Genomic DNA, 18,842 nt, shown 5'->3' with positions numbered 1-18,842 from the left:
AAGAAGTTTCTTTCAATAGTTGCTTTGTAATAAAGTATCACAAATCTATTTAATCAAGTTGTAACCTCTTGTGTCTATTGGACATGGCCCATAATTAAAATCAGGGCTTGACTGTTTTAATAGGAAGAATATGAGAGGAGGGAAGGGGTCTCTCTCTCTCTCTCTCTCTCTCTCTCTCTCTCTCTCTCTCTCTCTCACACACACACCTTTAAACTTTGTCACATAGGCAATCTATGAACACACAAATATTGACCAAGATCCTGTCACGTGCCAATACTTTGAAGGATCGTTGTTTCTTCCATTCAAAAGAAGTTGACTGGTGATTGGGGAAAAAAGGTCAGGCTGAAATCTTCGTGTGAGGATTCTGTGTGAGATGAGATGGGAAGTGGGCATGTGTGGGCGACCCTTGGAGGCATCCAGTGCTTGAACTCAATGCTGAGTGAGGGACTGGAGGTTTTTGCAAGGGTTGTGGGAAGGAACTTTGGTTCTAAAGTTGGTTTTATATCTCTATGCCTCTTGGGGAGCCATGAATAAACAGACTGATAGCCAGATCTGAGGTAAAATGTGCTTCTGTATGTAAGTAACCAATAGTCATAGTTACTCTCTGTCAACTTGACACAAACCTAGATACAATTCAGAAGAAGTAACTTCAATGGAGGAATTGCCTCCATCTTATTACCCTATAGACATATCTGTGGGCATTTTCTTGATCGCTAATTGATTTGGGAGAGCTTTGTCCACTTTGGGCAGTGCCATTCTTACACAGATAGGCTTGGACTTGTATAAGAAAGATACCTGAGGAGTCCAGAGGGATCAAGGCAGGAAGCAGCGTTCTTCCATGGTTGTTTCTGCTTCAAGCTCCTGCCTTGAGTGCCAGCCCTGTCTTCCCTCACTAGCTGTGAGTTATCCATTGAAATGAATCTTTCCCCAAGTCACTTTTGGTCATGGAGTTTTATCATAGCAATGAAAAATGAATTAAAACACCAAGCCTCTATTAAAGACTAATTGGAGAATACCATTTTAGCTAAGGCTATAATAGTCTCGTCTAACCTCCTATGTATGGTATTATTGGCCCTGTGAGAGCAGCCTTTATCCTCACTCACTCAGTGACATTGGCTGGGGTGTCCTCAAGGATCTAACTAGGTATGGGAAATGTAGAAGGCATGCTGGAAATTACCAAGGCAGTGCAATACCTGTGCCCATTGGTAAAACATTGCTGAATAGAGTGTTAAGAGCTGTCCTGGGAAAGAACCTAGGTCATGATGGCAGGAGTGCTGCAGTCCTTGGTCTAAAGTATAAAGTGAATGGTGTAAATAGCCTCCCACCCACACTCTCTCTATATATGCTTAGTCATTTTATTGGATATTTTATTCATTTACATTTCAAATGTTATCCCATTTCCTGATTCCCCTCCCCAGAAACTCCCTATCCCATCCCCCTCCTCCTGCTTCAGTGAGGGTGTGCCCCCACTCACTCGCCCACTCCTGCCGTCCCTCACATTCCCCTACACTGGGTCATTGAGTCTTTACAGAACCAAGGGCCTCTTTCTCCCACTGATGTCTGATAAGGCCATCCTCTGCTACATATGCAGCTGGAGCCATGGGTCCCTCCATGTGTATTCCTTGGTTGTTCCCACCCATTCTTACTGGGTCTGGAAACTCTCAGGAATGGAGACTTGTTATTCTCCCCATTTATTTAAAAAACGGGATTGAGGAATTTCAATTAATTCTTAGGTCACACAATTGATTGTGACAAAAACCTGGCCATTCTTACTGCTATTGCCACATCTTAATATGCCAGCACACAGGACAGTTCTGGTTATTGCTACTGTGTAGCAGACCACCCTCCCATAGGGCTGCATAACATCAGTTATAATCCAGTGGTTGGCTGGGTTGGCTGGGTCCCTGTGGTTGCAGCCCAGTGCTGTCTGGGGTTCAGTAAAGGTTCCAATGAGCTGGGCATTCAAGATGACTTATGCAAATAGCTGGAGTCTCATGTGGAAGCCCAGCTGGCTCATCTGTCAAGATTGAGTACAATCTCATAGAGTACAATCCTGAGCAAACATTCTAAATGACAGGAGTAAAACTGCTGGGCAAGGAGAAGGATACTTCCGGAATGATGACTGACTAGAGGCACTGTATTCTATTGGTGAATTCAGTCTGGTGTTCAAGAGATGGAGACAGGCACAATATCATGATTGCAGGCTGGGGTTGGAGCTTAGTAGTAGAGTGTTGTCAAAGCCTTGAGCTCAACCAATATCAAAGGGAAGGCTCATTTTACTGTGATCTGTGTGAGATGGCTGAGAGATAGCTCTTCTAGAGGACCCAAGTTTAAATCCCAGCACCCACATAGAACAGCTCCAACCACCTGTAATGACAGTCCCAAGGGATTAAACAGCCTCTTCTGGCCTCCTCATTTACCTACATGCATGCGAAATACACACACACACACACACACACACACACACACACACACACACATTCTTACATAAATAAAAATGCATATTAGTTTGCCATGGGATCCTAAACACAAAGTCATTCAGGAAGAATGTGGAGTAACCAGGAGGGTGTCACAGACTGCAGAAAGAATGCAGTAGGAGTGGAGGCTGAGGTTAACAAAGGAGACTCAGTGTGAAGACTGCTTGTACACTAATGAATCCGTATTTTGCAGTATTAAAGCTTCCAATTTTATTGCTAAGTTAATCTTAGAAAGTTATGGTAACTATTAGCAACTGTGGTTACAATCACAGGGTGATGAATTCCCACATCCTCTTCAGTCCTTACAATCCTTACCACCTCTCTCCTATGCTTACTTTCTTCCTCCCTCTCTCCCTCCCTCTTCCTCCCCCCTCCCTCGATTCCTTCATTTCTTCCTTCCTTTTTATTATCTTTAATCTTTGTTTACAGTCCAGTCATTATCCCTGTCCCAGTCCACCGTCTGAGTTTCTCATCCCATTCCTCCTTCCCATCTCCAAGAGGATGTCCTTACCCCTCCACACACTCTCCAACCCTGCCAGACCTCCCCGTTCCCTGGGTCACAAGTCTTTCAAGGGTTTGGTCTGTCTTCTCTCACTGAAGCCAGACCAAGCAGTCCTCTGCAGTATGTGTGTCGGGGGCCTCATATCAGCTAGTGTATGTTGTCTGGTTGCTGGCTCAATGTCTGAGAGATCTTGGGTGTCCAGGTTAGTTGAGACTGCTGGTCTTCCTTCAACTCCTGCTCACTTTCAACTGGTGCGTTTACCCTCATCTTCCAGAGAGAAAGAGCAATCCTCCAAAGAATTCTAACACCACCAAAGCTTCATACTTCACTGGATCTGATTCCCCCTCTACCACCCTGCTTCTGGGTGGCCTGGCCTCAGCCAGGCCTAAGTCCCATCTACTCTCACTGGTCAGTGATGCTACTCCAGAGGTAGACCCTTTCCTTCATCTTTTCCTGACTTCTCCCAGCAGCCCCAGTGCCTGCTGACATGCCGACGTGCTGAATTCATTTCGTCTGAAAGACACCAAAAGATGGATCTCTCTCTCTTCAGCTGACTTCCACCTACGTTCCACCTGTGCAGTAACACACTTCACAAAACAGTGGTTTTCTGAGTCCCACTCTTTCTTATCTGTCTCTTATTGCACCTAATCTGTTTGGTAAGTGGATTAATTTACAGGTGAGAGAACAAACACAACCAATTTCGAAACAGGCCCCTTGAAGCTCTTTGGCACTGGTGGGCACCTACATGCAAGAAAATATGGTTTGGTGTAGGAGCCAAATCTGAAATTCATCTCAAGCCTCAGCAAGGAGACAATAGGAAAGACATTTGCTCCTCAGGGGTTTTTTTTTTAATCTATTTTTATCTGGAGACAGAAACTTTGGCCTGTTGAGGCTTAGGGACAGTGCCTAAGGATGGGGATGGAGGTGGGATGGAGGTGGGAAATGAACTGGGTTTGCACAGTAAGGTCCTTGTTTCCTCCTTCACAATTGCATTCACTAGTCGGGAGATTTGCCTCCAATCACCTAGAGCTCCTCTTAAGGGTCACTAGTGATGCACAGTGTGCTAAGCCAATACTCAGGCGTCCTCACCCTTGGCCTGTGCCCAGCATCGATAAGAAAGTTACCTTTGAAACACTGTGTTCTCTTGGCCATCGGGACGTGAACCTCTCAGTTGTCTTATGCTTGACCTTTCTCATCATCCACATTTCTTAAAAAAAAAAAAAAAAAAAAAAAAAAAAACCAACTTGGCCTGTCTCAGGCTTCAGTCCTTCTTTAATATGTGCACTGTGTTGGGTAATACTCTCTGGTCATGTGGGGTCAATGCCATCCTGTATTAATGACAGGCCTCTTCCCTGGCACCTCCCCTTTGAGCTCCATTGAATTTTTATTTATAGTTGGTTTTAATTCAGAGCCCCTTTGGTTAGCTGGCTAAGTTATTAAGGGATCAAACATTTTTAGACTGGCCTTAACAGTATATGCTAATGGGTTTCCATAACATTCAAATTTTCTCATTTCTAAACTCAGAAAAGAATGCTATTGATCTCAGCCTGGCCTAATACTTAAAGGTATAAGAGGGAATTACATTATTTGTTAGGGAAAAAAAATCCACAGATGCTGGCTGCCATTGTTAAGATGTCATCTGTTTGAAAATTGTAGCCAAGCCCCAAAAAATTGCCAAAAAGAAATAAGTGTAATTATTAATTAGGAAGAGAGAATTGTTATAGTTTTCAGTTTAAAAATGATTTGCTATCCAGAGTTTGCCATGTGATCAGTGAATATTGGGATACACACACACAGACACACACACACACTGCCCTGCTCAGACTGTGCCAACTGAGATCTGCCCTAGTCAGGGGCAGTAGCCAGGGTCTACTTGTGAAAGCAGTATTGACTGTTGTTAGTAGGCTTTGGGGTGATTCAGCTGGGAAATTCAGTGGTACAGAATTTAGAACAAGTTGCTTCATAACCATTTCCCTTCAAACTGATGAAAAACTCCATCACCCATAGAGTTGAGGACTCGATGGTTTCAACTATGTGCCTGTGTTTCTCAGCCTGTGTTCCAGTGGTTCTCAACCTATGGGTCTCAACCCTTTGGGAGTCAAACGACCCTTTGACAGGGCTCACAATATCAGATGTCCTGTGTATCAGAGATTTACTGTTATGATTCATAACAATAGCAAAAATTACAGTTATGAAGTAACAAAGAAATACTTTTATTTTGGGGGGTCCCCACAAGAGGAACTGTATTCAAGGGTCGCAGCATTAGGAAGGCTGAGAACCGCTGCTCTATTCTGTTTCATGGTTCCATGTCTCCTTTTGTGCCAGTACCATGCAGTTTTTAAGGGCTGTATAGTATAATTTGAAGCCATTCTTATACCCCCAGCTTTACTCTTCCACTCAAGATCGCTGTGGCTCAGGGCCCTTTTATGCTTCCGGATGAATTTTTCACTGTTTTCTCTACTCACACAAAAACTTCCCTTGGAATTTTGACGAGGATTGTGTTGTGTCTGCAGATCATTTTTATAAATAAAGTTTACAGTATTAATTCTGCCAGCTGTGAGCACGGGAGGACTTCTGGTGTCCCCTTTGGTCTTAAAGCTTTCACCTCTCCATAGCAGTCTTCACCTCCTAGTTGAATTCATCCCCTAGGATCTCTGTTTTCTTTTGTTCTTGAAGTTACCGTGACTGTCTGTTGTTTTTCTTTTAGCTGATTTATTTTCCATCAAGTTCATGACCACTAATTAGAAACATCCTTACTTTCTGTGTGATGACTTTGTTTCCTGCTGCTTTGGTGAGCTGTTGGTTGTGTCTAGGATCCGCCCAGTCAGCTGCAGTGATCCTCTGACCTCTCCCTCCCCTCTCTACATCTTTCACTTGGTGTTCCAATTAGGGCTTTGAGCCCTTTGTTAAGGGGAGAGGGAGGGAGCTGTCTGTGCCTGCTTGTAGAGGAAATGCTTTTGGTTTTTCTGCATTCAGCACAATGTTGGCTGGATGCTTTATTGTGTTGAAAAATGTTCTTTCAATTGGTGGTTTCTTGGGCGCTGTTGTGAAAGGGATGCTTTGCTTTGTCAATGGTTTTTTTCCCTGTATCTATTGATATGATCATGTGATTTCTGTTCTTTGGTCTGTGTTGAACTGCACTTAATGATTTGCATATGTTGGGCATATGTTAATAACCTCATGTCTTGTGTAATATCCTTTGACTATGAGGTGAAACCTTGCAATACATTCCCAGCAGATGACCAGATTCCACCAATCCAATGTGACCAGATAGCAGCCAAGGCTACCATAGAGTTTACCCCACTTTTCTATATCCTACCTATCCATGGACATACAAGTATATTAGATAAACAGCTTAACTTATGACTCTCTTAGTTCCGTAACTAATAGCCATCTACAAACACATCCATGGCAGGGTGTGGTATTTGGGGCAACTTGAATCCATTTTCCTGGGCTGTGGTCACTTGTATTTAACTAAGAATCAACCCTCTTATGCTTTTTGGGGGGAGCTCTGTGTTTTGTATCCATACTAGCATATTATTAAACTAATGAAATATACTCATATAAATAAAAAATACTTTGGTAGCGTTCTTATCTACAAAGCTTCCCTTGTCGTGATGCAAATTGGGAAAGATGGCTTCAGTTACCTGGTCAGATAGAGTTGCATCTACCTGGGGTCAGTGGCATCTCTTGGAAGCATGTTCAGTAATTTGGGGCATCTTTCCTCCTCTTCCATGAACAATTTGGTATCGTGACTCTGCTTGGGATGGTGTGCATCCCCGTGTTGGAAAACTGTCTGTGCCTAGCAGCGCAGATGTGGGGTGCCGGCTGTGTCCTGGTAACATGGTCCAGTCTGTAGCGGTGTTTGTCTGCTGTTTCACTCTGTCTCCTGGGACCCCAGCACTGTCAGGGCCTGGGCTTCAGCTCAGAGTGTTAAAGAGAAGGGGAAAACGAGCCACCACTTTTCTTCTCTTTTTATAAAGCCCAACTTCGAGGTGCTGGGCCATGAAGTTGAACAAGGAGATTTCAGCTCTAGGCTGCGTTCATCTACATCATCTCTTAGCTCTACCTCTGCACCCATCCATTCATCTGTCTGTCTGTCTGTGTCATTTTGACACAATGTCTTGCTATGTAGCCCTACCTGGTCCTGTACTCCCAGTGTACCAGGACAAGCTTCAGACTCTCAGTCTTCCGAGCACAGGGCTACGGATGTGTGCCACATGACCAGCCTTGTCTCTCACATCTTAAAGAATGTTCTTCAGCCTTTCCGAGCCTTAATGAGTAGAATAACTAACTTTTCAAATATTAGTGCCACATCAGTTAACAATGAAGTTAATGAAGTTTCCCCTCCAGCAAGTATGTAAGTGGTAAGACCAATTTCATACAATGGATGGGATACTGGTACTGTTTGTTAGGATGTTGTGTGGATGTTTCAAGGAAAGAGACAGGCTCCTGATACCATCCCCCGACCCCTAGTAGAATATACTATAAGGAAACAGAAAGTGAAGGATAAACAGTGGCAGAAAACAAAGAACAAGATGTACAGGAGACACAGAGGCTTTTCTGAGTTCTGGCTCTGAGAGAGAGCAATGAGGCTGAGAGAGCATGAGGGTGGGTCTAATCATGGCAGTCTAGGACATTCTACCTTAGAGATAAATACCTCAAAATAATCTCTTGTTTCATTCTCTAGCTTTACTAATGAAGTCAAGTAGTAACAACACACAGTTGAGTTGGTTCATAAATTGTCTGTGTATATATGTGTACATGTGTACATGTGTATATGTGTGCATGTGGTGCAGGAGTGCATGCTGGTACACGTGTGGTGTGTGTGCATGTGAGTGATGGAGGCCAATATATGTGTCTTCCTTGGTCATATGCCACCTTCTTTATTTATTTGCTAATTTTTAAAGACAGGGTCTCTTAAGGCATATCTCTTACCAGAGGTCATTGACTCACTGTGTATGTGTGTGTGTATGTGTGTGTGTGTTTGTGTGTGTGTTTGTGTGTATGTATGTGTGTTTCTGTGTGTGTTTGTGTGTGTGTTTGTGTGTGTGTGTGTGTGTGTGTATGTGTATGTGTATGTGTATGTGTATGTGTGTGTGTGTATGGGAGTGGGGGGAGGGCAGAAGGAAACATGCTTTAAGGATAAAAGAGACAGATCTGTGTGTCTCTTCCCCTTCCCCAGCTCTGGGGTTACAGAAACTCACCTCCAACCTCATTATATTTTTATGTATGTGCTGAGATCTGAACTCAGGTCCTTATGTGGCATAGCCTGAACCATCCCCCAGCCCTGATTTGTATTAATTTAATGCACAAATAAGTGGCACTGGGGGTGATCTCGTTTCCCCATTTTTCATCCAGGCAGTGAGTGGAAAACCCGGTACGAGACCCAGCTGGAGCTGAATGACCAATTGGAAAAGCAAATCGTGTCTCTGAAAGAGAAAATGGAAAAGATGCGTGGAAACCCTTCAGGTACAGAAGCTTCGGTCCGTGTGCTGTGAGGCTGAGGAGGAACCCAATGGAATTTATCAACTGTCCCTTTTGCTTTCCTGCAGATAGACTATCTTCCATTCGTGTCTATGAGAAGATGCCAGTGGTAAGTAGAGAGGGCCTAAGTGGGAAGAATCACCCAGGGAAGGCGGTACACAAGTGTCAAGGCTGATGTGAAACCTGGATAATGTTCAGGGGAGCTGGAAAAGGACCGAGGCCCTTCGGGCTAGTCCACCGCATAAAAGCAGGGCCAGGATCGAAAGCAGAGACAAGCATAATGGGGTGAAAAATAGTCAGGCTGGCTAAGAACTTGAAGGCACCTGCTTCTCACAGTCTGAAGAAACCTGTTGAGCACAGAGTATCTTCTCCATTTCTAAAGTGTGCGTGGTGTGTTTCCACCTTAACACAAAATGTGTAGACAGAGGTGTGTACACACCGATACACAATACACACGAATCCGCACAGCTACTAGGTCTGCCCGACATTGACATAAAGTTTCACAGAGCTCTCCCATCCCTTCTCAATGTCTCCTGTTAATGTCCTCTCCCTCTTTAAGGTTCCTTCACAACCCCGGCTCATTCGAGTCGCATAGTTTATCCTTTAATAAAGCACATGTGTTTATCCTTGTGAATTTATCCTTGAAAGGAGGGTAAGAAAGTCTCAAGACACGACTCACAAAGAGTCCTTGCTGCCGAGAGGCAGACTTTCCTCAGAGCCCATGCTGAATTTTTACTTGAAAAACAACCCAGGCAAGAACATAAGTGATATGCCAAAAGGAAAAAGGTACTCTAGCAAGGTGGGAGGAAGAATATTAATATAATTCCCAGCTGAATTTGTAGGATTCAGTATTGTAATAGTAATTTGTCTTTAATTAAATATACAAGGTACATCCGTGAACCTCCCTATGTTAGTCTCAGGACACCAAGTGAGATAACGTTAAATGCCCTCTATAGCAGGTGACACTGAGTGTAAAAAGAGGCAGGGTTTGCCCAGGTCCACCCAGCCTAATGTGCAGCCAGCCTCATTCTTACCCTCTCCTGTTCCACCACACGATGCTAACTGCTCTCAGAATTAACACATGTGCTTTGAGCAGCTAGAGGCCGAGCGATAAACACATTTACAGGGCCCCAGGCACCAGGGGATTTCTGGATGTTTTTCAAGTAACTGCCATTCCTCAGTGAACAATGCAGAGAAACCTCTCATTTTTGTTAATGACAAATGGAGGAAAAATTAGTCTGTTTGCCTGCATTTCTGTTGCCTCTGACCTAGGATACTCAAATGTCTTGGAAAGACAGGAAAATACCCCTCCTCCCTCTCTCTGAAATTGGACAAACCAGGTTTTTCCCTCCTCTGGTGGCTCACATCGCCATCTTGTGGCACTTTTAGACATGGCTGCTACAGCTGTTGTAAGAGCCTTCCTAAGTTACAGGTAGAATTTTAACAGGACCTATGTAGTGTGGCCTGAAAAATACTCCTTACGGAGGCAAACTCACTGATCACCTGCTTCTTCATGCCTGGACCTTACCCTCAGAACGACCCTGTAGCTCATAAAAGTGACATTTAATATTTAAGTATTTCTTCTTGGTAACATAGAGAAGAGGGTTTCTGAGCAGCAGGGATTGGGAATCTAGCAACACGGAACAAGAAACAAGGCCCATGTTCACGTAAGTGTGTCACCAAGGACTGAGCAGTCCCTAGATCCCTAAGGAACAAAGACATGCTGTCGTAGTTTTCAGAAGAAAGGACAGAATTTGTGTTGCTCAGACATATACTTGTATATATATATTTTTTTTCAATTTTCCCTTTAGGTTGACAGAGTAAATGAATAAAATTATTTTTATGGGTCAGACTGTGAATATACAACATCTCAGAATTTCTGACTTTAAAAAAGATTTACCTATTGTTTTATTTTTGGTTATGAGTGTGTGTCTGTAGGAATTCATGGGCAGCATGCGCGTGTAGTGCCTGAAGAGGTTAGAGGGCATTGGGTTCCCTGGAGCTGGAGCTCTAGGCTGTTGTGAGCCTCCAGATGTGCGTGCTGAGACCCAGACCCGGGTCCTCTAGCACAGCTGGAAGTACTTTTCACAGCCAAACGTCTCTCCAGCCCCCCTCCCAGTTTGTTTGTCTTTGTTAGGAATCATCAGTTTTTAGGTGCAACTTCCACCGACATACTCACAAACTGATGTCAGTTAGTTTGACAAGCAAATTCACGTTTTGTGTAAAATATATGAAGTTGCTTTGCCAACTGTATCATGAGAAAGTGAACGAAGGAATCTTGGGTTATGAGAAGCAGGATGTAGAATTCCCATTGTCCACCTGGCTGTGGTGCACCTGTGATTGATCCATTCATCATCTAATTTGCATCCTCCCCAAAGATCAAAGCAGTTTACTTGAAGGCAGGTGCATAGCTTCAAACCAGAGAGAAAAGTTAACAGACTATATATATAAACCAAAAAAAAAAAAAAACAAAACAGTGCTATATTGTAATAATCAGGTTTGTCCACAAGGGGGCATTTGTAATGTCAGCATGAAGAATCTCCTATCAGGGTTGGCCTTATCGTCTGGAGTTAGTTAAGTTGTATTGTTGTTTCACTCTCTTAAAACCTCAAGCAGGATGTTTTAATTTGTAGCTAGCACCCACCCCTGCCTATTATTGCTGTTGTTGAATTCTTCAGTACAACAATTTACATTAGTTTTGAGAAAATGGGTCTCAGGTCTTCCTTCTTTATGGGATAGAGGAATAGGCTTTTACATTTTTTTCTTTTACTTAAATCCTAAGTATATTTTACTTCAGGTATGCAAACACAGCCCTGCTGTGTAACCCTTTCAAAGCGAATTAAAACAAGAATGTAGGTGAACATGCTAAATTAGAATGCTAAGAATCGACTGTTGTTGCAAGCAGTTCTTCACAGAAGTAGTATGAAATTCCAGTGTCCATTTTGAGAATTTAGTTTCTAGGAGGGTCTTGAGCTTTAGTTTGTCTTCACTAGACAACTTTCTGGCTTGGGGCCATTGATTTCTGCAAACAGATACATACCAGCTTGGAAAGATCAGAACCATTTCAGTAAGTTCTTTTCAGAAAGACCAGGACCTCCTCTGGATGTGGGGACAGGTCCACCCCTCTGATAAAATCACTTTCCAAATATCCAGGTTAGTAAGTTTGCCGTCAGGAAAACAAAGAATCAAAATCTAGAATGGACCCTAACTTTATCTTAGAATAATTTAGTACTTTTAAAGGTTTTCTTTTGCTGTATACAGTAATTATTCTGTACTAGCCCAGACTCTAGGGTATTTGATGATGGTGGTAGTCTAGGGAAATCCAGAATGGGTTCTTGGTTTCTCCAATGCATAACTAATTTTGATGCTGGTCTAATTCCCACCAGATTGCCAAACAAACCTTTATGTCTGAGCTATACTGTAATTTTAAAGCACTGTGTGTGTGTGTGTGTGTGTGTGTGTGTACGTGTACATGCCTGCACGAGTGAGAGAGAGGGGTGGAGCTCATAAAAGGTCCAGGAAGGAAAATCAGATGCACCCCAGGAATCATGGCCACTCAGCTGGAGCCATTTGTGCATACGGTGCTGAGGCTGACAAGAGAACATGGGTGCGACAGGAGACGGTGATGGAGAAAGTCAGGATAGGATGGAACCTACAGTTGATCTAAAGCTGCTGCTGGTTAGCATAAGAGATGAGTGCACAGTCAGAGAAAGGCAGTATCATTTCTAAGCTCAGACAGCAGGGCAGGTGGATACTCTCAAGCCTGATTTATTTAAGGATTCGTAGTTTGAGTGTAAATTGTCCCCGGTGCCTGAAATGGCAGCACTGCTGTGCTTCTCAGATGTGTCTGAATAGAGTGTTCTATTTTAGCCAACACTCTCTGCTGTGAAGCGAGTGATGGAGGCAGAGGCAGAGGAGTGTATGTCTGGAGCCTGGGCTCTGCTAACACTTTTTTATTTTTATTTTTAGTGGAAGACTGTAGTTTATCATTTTGGGGATTCATTTTTATATACCCTCCCATTACAAATGTGTACTCTTGTTTTTTTGTATTAAAATTTCACAATCTACTCTTATTTAGCCAAAACCAACAGCTAATGTAAAATTGAAAAACCCATGCTTAGCGGTTTTTGACAGTGGGTGTATTAGGATACAAACTGTGTAAGTGAAACCATGACGTTGGTTTGGCGAAGCTGAGTTTGAAGTGTCAAGTAAAGATCGAGAACAGACACCCAGGGCTCTGCTTTTAGATTTGGATGTGACATTGGCTAGCAGAGAAATGACAGTTGATGCTTCACGAGCATGGCTGAGCTGCCTGGAGGCTGAAACTTTACAGGCAAGAGACGTAAGGACATCTTGGAAGTCTAAGTCTGGAGTCATGGTAGTCTGCATGGGAAAATTGAAGAAGGGACAACAGCGCAGAAAGGGATAGCAGTGGTAAGGCCTTGGCCGTGGGGATTTGGCAGCTGCAGGTATGGACGAGGTAGGGTGCAGCAGTGAGCACTGGTCACTCAGGACTTTGTGTCACCATGTGTAGGGGGTACACTTCCCTTCAGCCAGGAGTCTGTTTTCAGGACAAATGTGCCACAGCTGAGGATCTCAGTGCTTTACAAGTAGAAGGTGAGAGTGAGACACAGCACAAAGAAAGGAACTGTGCATTTCTAAGAAGCAGAGCTTGAGTTTCCATCCATGCTCCCGGACCCTGCATCCCTCCCCACAAAGCCCCTACACTTAGAAAACTCCGGCCAGGTCAGCATCACGAGGCTGTTCAATTGACAAAGGAAACATAATGGTCCAGGCAGCATGCTTCTGACTCCCCAGTCAGAAGACTGTTTGACGGGAGGGCCTTAGGAACCTGACTTTGACTCCATGGAGGCTACACTTGCCAAGGTCTGCTCTCTGTCCTCGAGCTCTGGCAGCAGAGAGACAAAGGCAGAGCTATTCCTGGCATACGTGGGATTCCGTTGTTGACTGATTGGGCTTAGGGTTTCCTCTTAAGGTTTTTACTAAGCTGTTCTGTATAGGCTGCAAGCAGACAGACTAGGGCTCATCTGCTTCCAGCCAAACTTCTTGGCCTGCGTGGTGGCGAGCCCATGAGATCGCTCTCCTAGCCTCCTGCTTCTCCCTCCCCTCATCTTCACATGGGCATTCCTGCTCTCTGCACTTTTAATCCCACCTTGGCATCGACTTCTCCAATGACTAGGAATAAAACTAGTGGCACCAGAAGTGATCTAAGGAAGCAGGAAGGCAGGGCATGCCTGGCTGGGCCAGTGTGGCAGGCAGATGTATCCTGACTGGTGATGACTCCAGTTGGTTGTCCCAGGATGGCAGTTTACTTTCTAAGGCCAGATCATAACCTTAGGATGTGCCCTAACAGACGGGATACTGTAGAAGAAGCTATGAGGCAGGGGTTTTGGAAATACAGGGTTGCTTAGCATGCAATAGGATAAGGAGAGACAGGGAATCGTTAATGAACAAGATCTTAACTGTGAGACCAGATAGCATTTTGGGGGGAGCTCACAGAAAGCCTCTGTCCCCACAGCAGGAGAGCAATCACAGTAGGACATGGGCTGAAGTCCACTCTGAGTGCCCAGGTCAAATGGATCGGCTACGTGAGAGCGGCCTCGTGGGGCTGGAGCCCAGTGTTACTAGGAAACTAGTGTTTCTTGGCAGGTCTAAATGATGTGTTTTAATAGTGTACTTCGCTGACTCTTTAATATGTATAGTATTATTGATCTTGGTCACCACAATCTGCTTCATTTCCTACTCTTTTAGGAGAGAGGAGCCTTCAGCTTTTCTCTCTGTGGGGATGCCTAGTGTCTCTGGTAGTTTGCACTAGCGTAAGGCATGAAGCATACAGTTAACAGAGGACTTGTAGTCGTTGCCTGTACCACATTGTTACTGTGGCAGCAATAGTGTGACTGGCAATGCCAGCATGTGTGCCCCTGGGAACCAGCTTACCAGGGTTCTGATTCCAGCACTCCCAGTGGTCAGCGCCACACCTTTGGGATAATTATATAACCCCCACGGCTGCAATTTTCTCTACATTAAACAGAAAGATGGGCTATCTCATGATGTGTAATGCAAATCAAATGAAAGTCATCAGTGGAAATACATATATTTTGATTTCTCTTCAGATTTTATAAGCCTTTACTTTTCCCTAGAAATTTCTGTGAAGAGACACAATTCCGAGTCAGTCCAATTTTAGAGACCCTGGGACAATAGATCTAATTCTGAAGTAAATCAAGAAGGCACTTAATGTAATTCACCACATGGACCTCAAACTATGACGACTATTCTATGTATTATTGCTGTTACTTTAAGAATGCCTCCTACAGCTCATGGATTCACAGCCGCCGCTGGCTCTTGGCAGACTTTCTCTGGGGAAGAGTTTAATGATTTTTAATTGTTGCTTAGAACCACAAATACATAAAATTCCCTGTTTATATTTTCAGGAATCTTTAAACGTATTACTTAAACAACTAGAAAAAGAAAAAAGGAGTCTCGAAAACCAAGTGAAAGACTATGCATTTAGACTGGAGCAGGAGTCAAAGGTTGGTTTAATTCCATAGGAAGCAGTGTTCTTGGAGCTGCCATTTATTTCTAGTGTTTTCTAATTTTATTTATTTATTTATTTATTTATTTATTTATTTATTGGGTGAACTTCACATCATGCACCCATATCTCACTCATCTCCCCATCCCTTCGGACTGGGCGTCCGCCTTTGCAACTCATCCCACTAAGGAAAAGAAAATCTAGTTGTGAAAGCTATAGCATGTCATAGTGTATAACACTATGACACTTTGTCCACACTTCTTTGTTTGCAAGTGTTCCTTGCAACGACTCATTGGTCTGGTTTGAGGCCTCCATCTTCTGCTATACTGTCAATACTGGATCCTCACTGGCACTCCTCTCAGATCTCTTGTTGTCATGGAGATCCTGCAGCTTTGGAGCTGCAGGACACGCCCCTTCATGTGCTCCAGCAGTTCACCAATGGGGTAGACATTGGACTGGGCCAACTCAAAGCCCTGGATCTGAGCCTGGGTGGTATCTGAGTAGGTCAGCCTGCCAGCTCTCCCTCACCCACACTACCAAGGTGAGCTCTCCAGTACTGCCCCCACTAGCTCATCAATGCCACAGCCTGCAAGGGGCAAAGCCAGCTCTCCTGCTCGAGTGCCCTCAGGGCCAGCTCACCCCACCTCCATCCCCAACCCCCCTACTTCCACCTATGCTAGCAGAGCCAGCTCTGCTGTGCTGTCCAGGTGAGGTACAGGGTCTGCTCTCTCAAGTGTTGCAGCCAGTAAGGGACAGGGCTGGTTCTTCTTTTTTCATGACGCTGGGTCAGCTCTTCCATGATGCCCAGGAGAGGGATGGGACCAGTTCTACACAGCCCTCAGACATCAACCCAGATCCAGGGAGCAGCCCAGACCAGGGAAGTCTGCCTTGCCTTTGGCGGTAACAGACCCACACTGCTGCAGAACCATGGACCCCAGACATAGCAGTTGGTGGCAGCACAGGCCAGGACCTTCCCATGGCCTTAGGTGGCAGCACTGGCTACTCACATCAAGCTGTTCCTTACCACCCTCGAGTCTCCAGTTCTGTTTCTCTTCACCACACACACATCCTTCTGCATCTCCTTCTCTCCCATCTCTCCATTTACTTGCTTATCGTGGCGGTGCCTGGGGCTCTGGGTGTCTGGGGTCATCTTGGGAGTGGTCTCAGGAGTTGTCCTGTGCTCTGCCTGTACAGTGTGACATCATGCAGGGTTTGCCTGCCCAGGCCACGTGGCACCAGGTGGGGGGTTGTCTTTTCTTGCACTTTCTATAAATCCACGTTTCATTTAATATAAGAAGCAGGAGATGTAAAGCCTGTTAATGTGGCTATCCCTTCCTCATGCCGGCTCTACCTGGTATCTTTTAATAGGCATACCACAGGACCAACAATGAGCGCCGTTCCTACATCGCGGAAATGACTCAGGTAACTCCTTTTATTGCAGATTATAAGTTTCCTCTGACTACAAGTCATTTTGCTTTTCCATTCTTGTTTGGTAGACAGAGAAACAGATGTTGAAATTATGGAAGGAAACAGACCAGGGGTTTTTACATATAGAAAGTGGAAAGGAATACGTAACTTTTATAAAGAGATGAAAGGGTCTCCCCAGTTAATAGATACATTGGCATAGTTTAATTCATAATTGCTGTGATGCAGATAACCTGATGATTTTCAGGTGTCAGAAAATTCCAGGCATGTTACTTCCTGCTTCCTGGGGTGGTGGTGGTGTCTGAGTTACACAGCAAGCACTGCTGTGTGGAGAAAGTGATCAATGCAAGTGTCCCTGACCCTTGACAGCTTCCATCTGGTTTCCAGTTTCATCTGTGACCTTGGTGGTGTTACATCACTAGCGCTGTGACTTATGTTCCTGCGTGGTTTAAAAGGTTGTCTTCATCTTAATGTTTTATAACATCCACCACACCATTCAGCATTGTATGTACCTTGCTATTTGATGCTTACATGCATATTTAATTTATATAACTTAACTTTGACATACGTTTTAAGATGAGGATATGAGTTCAGTTTTCAATGAATATTATCCAAACAGAAGTATCTAGATATCGGGTGGATGTCTAAATGATCAGGAAAATGTTCTAGATTAGAAAGAGACACTTAGAAAAGATTGGCACCCAGAGAGTAATTGCAGACATGTGAGGGAATGAGATAGAGCAGGGTCCACGCGGAAGATAAAAAGAGAAGACAGTTCAGCACATCAACCTGAAGAGGATCAAAGGTGAAGTCAAGGGAGCCAGGAGGAGAGTGCAGCTATGCAGGTAGGGAGGTGGGGGGCCCGGGGCGGACCCGGAGCATCCAGTTACAGCATTGAGGATGATCTATGAAAGGATTCAGACGAGGACCTAGGTATGGGAATTTGGAGCCCAGAAGGGCAAGCATGGTAGAATTTGGGAATGAAAATTAGGCTTGCAGTGGCAAAGGGATGCTTGGAGCTTAGTGTCAACAAGGTTTGTAGGAAATGAGACAAGATGGGTCAGTCCCTGCCATCTCTCATCCTATGGTCACAATCAATGCTGCTTTCTTCATCCTTGGCAATGGCTGAGAAGCAAGGCTTGTACCTGCAGCACATGTTCCCTCCTGCCTGTCCTCTACCTCCACACTCTGCTTGGAATGTGTGCTTTCTCATCTGAGCCTGTTCCACTCCATCTGGAGGTCTCTTGTGAACACTATCTTCCCTGTGAAGCCTTGACTTGATGGAAAGACCACAGACCACGATGCCAGACAGACTCTAGATTTGGATCCAGTTCTTCATTTACTTGCTGTGTTAGCTTCTTAAAAAGTAAGTGTGCGTGTGTGTGTGTGTGCGTGTGTGTGCTCATGTGTGTGTGTGTGTGTGTGTGTGTGAGAGAGAGAGAGAGAGAGAGAGAGAGAGAGAGAGAGAGAGAGAGAGGAGAACTGGGCCAGACTACTTGCTGTCTTCCATTGTTCTCTGCCTCTTGCCCTGAGACACTCTTCCATCGATCTGGAAGCTCACTACTTCAGTCAGGTTGACCAACTGATAAGCTCCTGGGATCTATCTGCCTGTCTTCTTTTTCCTGCTAGAGTTGCAGGTTACTTGAATTCTGGGAACTTGAAGGATGTCCTCATGGTTGCCAACTATATGTCTTTATATGTCCTTAGCCCCTGAGACATCTCCCAGATCCTATTTGCTGTGTGGCCATTCTGATCCTCACCTTTGCCTCCTTTGAGGGAAGATATAACCACCAGTTTCCAGGTCTGGAAGTATTTGAGAGCTCTGTGTTTGCTTGTCTGATGCACCAGAGGTTCTAAACTCCAGGAACTGGGGGATGCTATCTCCCCATTCCTTCCTGGTCTTTGGATGATCTTGCTCTGTGATGAGATTTCTGCTTGCCTTCTGGATTCTTTTTGTTGGTGGTGGTGTTTTTTTTTTTTTTTTTTTGTTTGTTTTTTTTTTTTTTGGTTTTTTGAGACAAGGTTTCTCTATGTTGCCTTGGCTGTCCTGGAATTCACTCTGTAGGCCAGGCTGGCCTCAAACTCAGAAATCTGCCTGCCTCTGCCTCCCAAGTGCTGGGATTAAAGGCGTGCGCCACCACTGCCCAGCTTACCTTCTGGATACTTATAGCTAACACATGGGTTTGCTTTACCACAACTGTATGTCCCTGTAGAGGTCAGGCAAGGGTGCCTGACTCTTCCTGTTGCCTTACTGTCTACTACAAAGAGTTGTCAGTCAGTGTTTAAAAGAATCATTTACAGAACTGACAATAAAAAGCCCATTGTTAGGAAAAAGTTCATTCATATAAAATGGCCTGGAAGGTTTTGTCTAAGGTGAGAAGTCCAAGTCTTTTGCCCCT

General features: G+C 44.4%; 1 protein-coding gene across 3 annotated transcripts in view; it reads left to right on the top strand.

Annotated features, from left to right (window-relative positions):
- Positions 1-18,842, top strand: part of Ccdc169 (coiled-coil domain containing 169) — a 31,532-nt gene that overhangs the window by 2,612 nt on the left and 10,078 nt on the right. For 2 of the 3 annotated variants that reach the window (XR_002377527.2, XM_021158009.2), the window contains exons 3-6: positions 8,341-8,451; positions 8,535-8,575; positions 14,919-15,017; positions 16,387-16,440. Coding sequence is in view for 2 of the 3 variants with exons in the window: in XM_021158009.2 (XP_021013668.1) it covers positions 8,341-8,451; positions 8,535-8,575; positions 14,919-15,017; positions 16,387-16,440 (305 nt within the window). In the remaining variant the exon portion in view is untranslated. Of the gene's footprint in view, positions 1-226; positions 337-8,340; positions 8,452-8,534; positions 8,576-14,918; positions 15,018-16,386; positions 16,441-18,842 lie in introns of all 3 variants that reach the window. The other variant, XM_021158011.3, reaches the window with a different exon arrangement.

This window comes from Mus caroli, unplaced genomic scaffold (assembly GCF_978045245.1).
Source record: "Mus caroli unplaced genomic scaffold, Mus_caroli_1 scaffold_3, whole genome shotgun sequence".
Lineage (NCBI taxonomy): Eukaryota > Metazoa > Chordata > Mammalia > Rodentia > Muridae > Mus > Mus caroli.
This window is presented reverse-complemented; position numbering and strand designations above follow the sequence as displayed.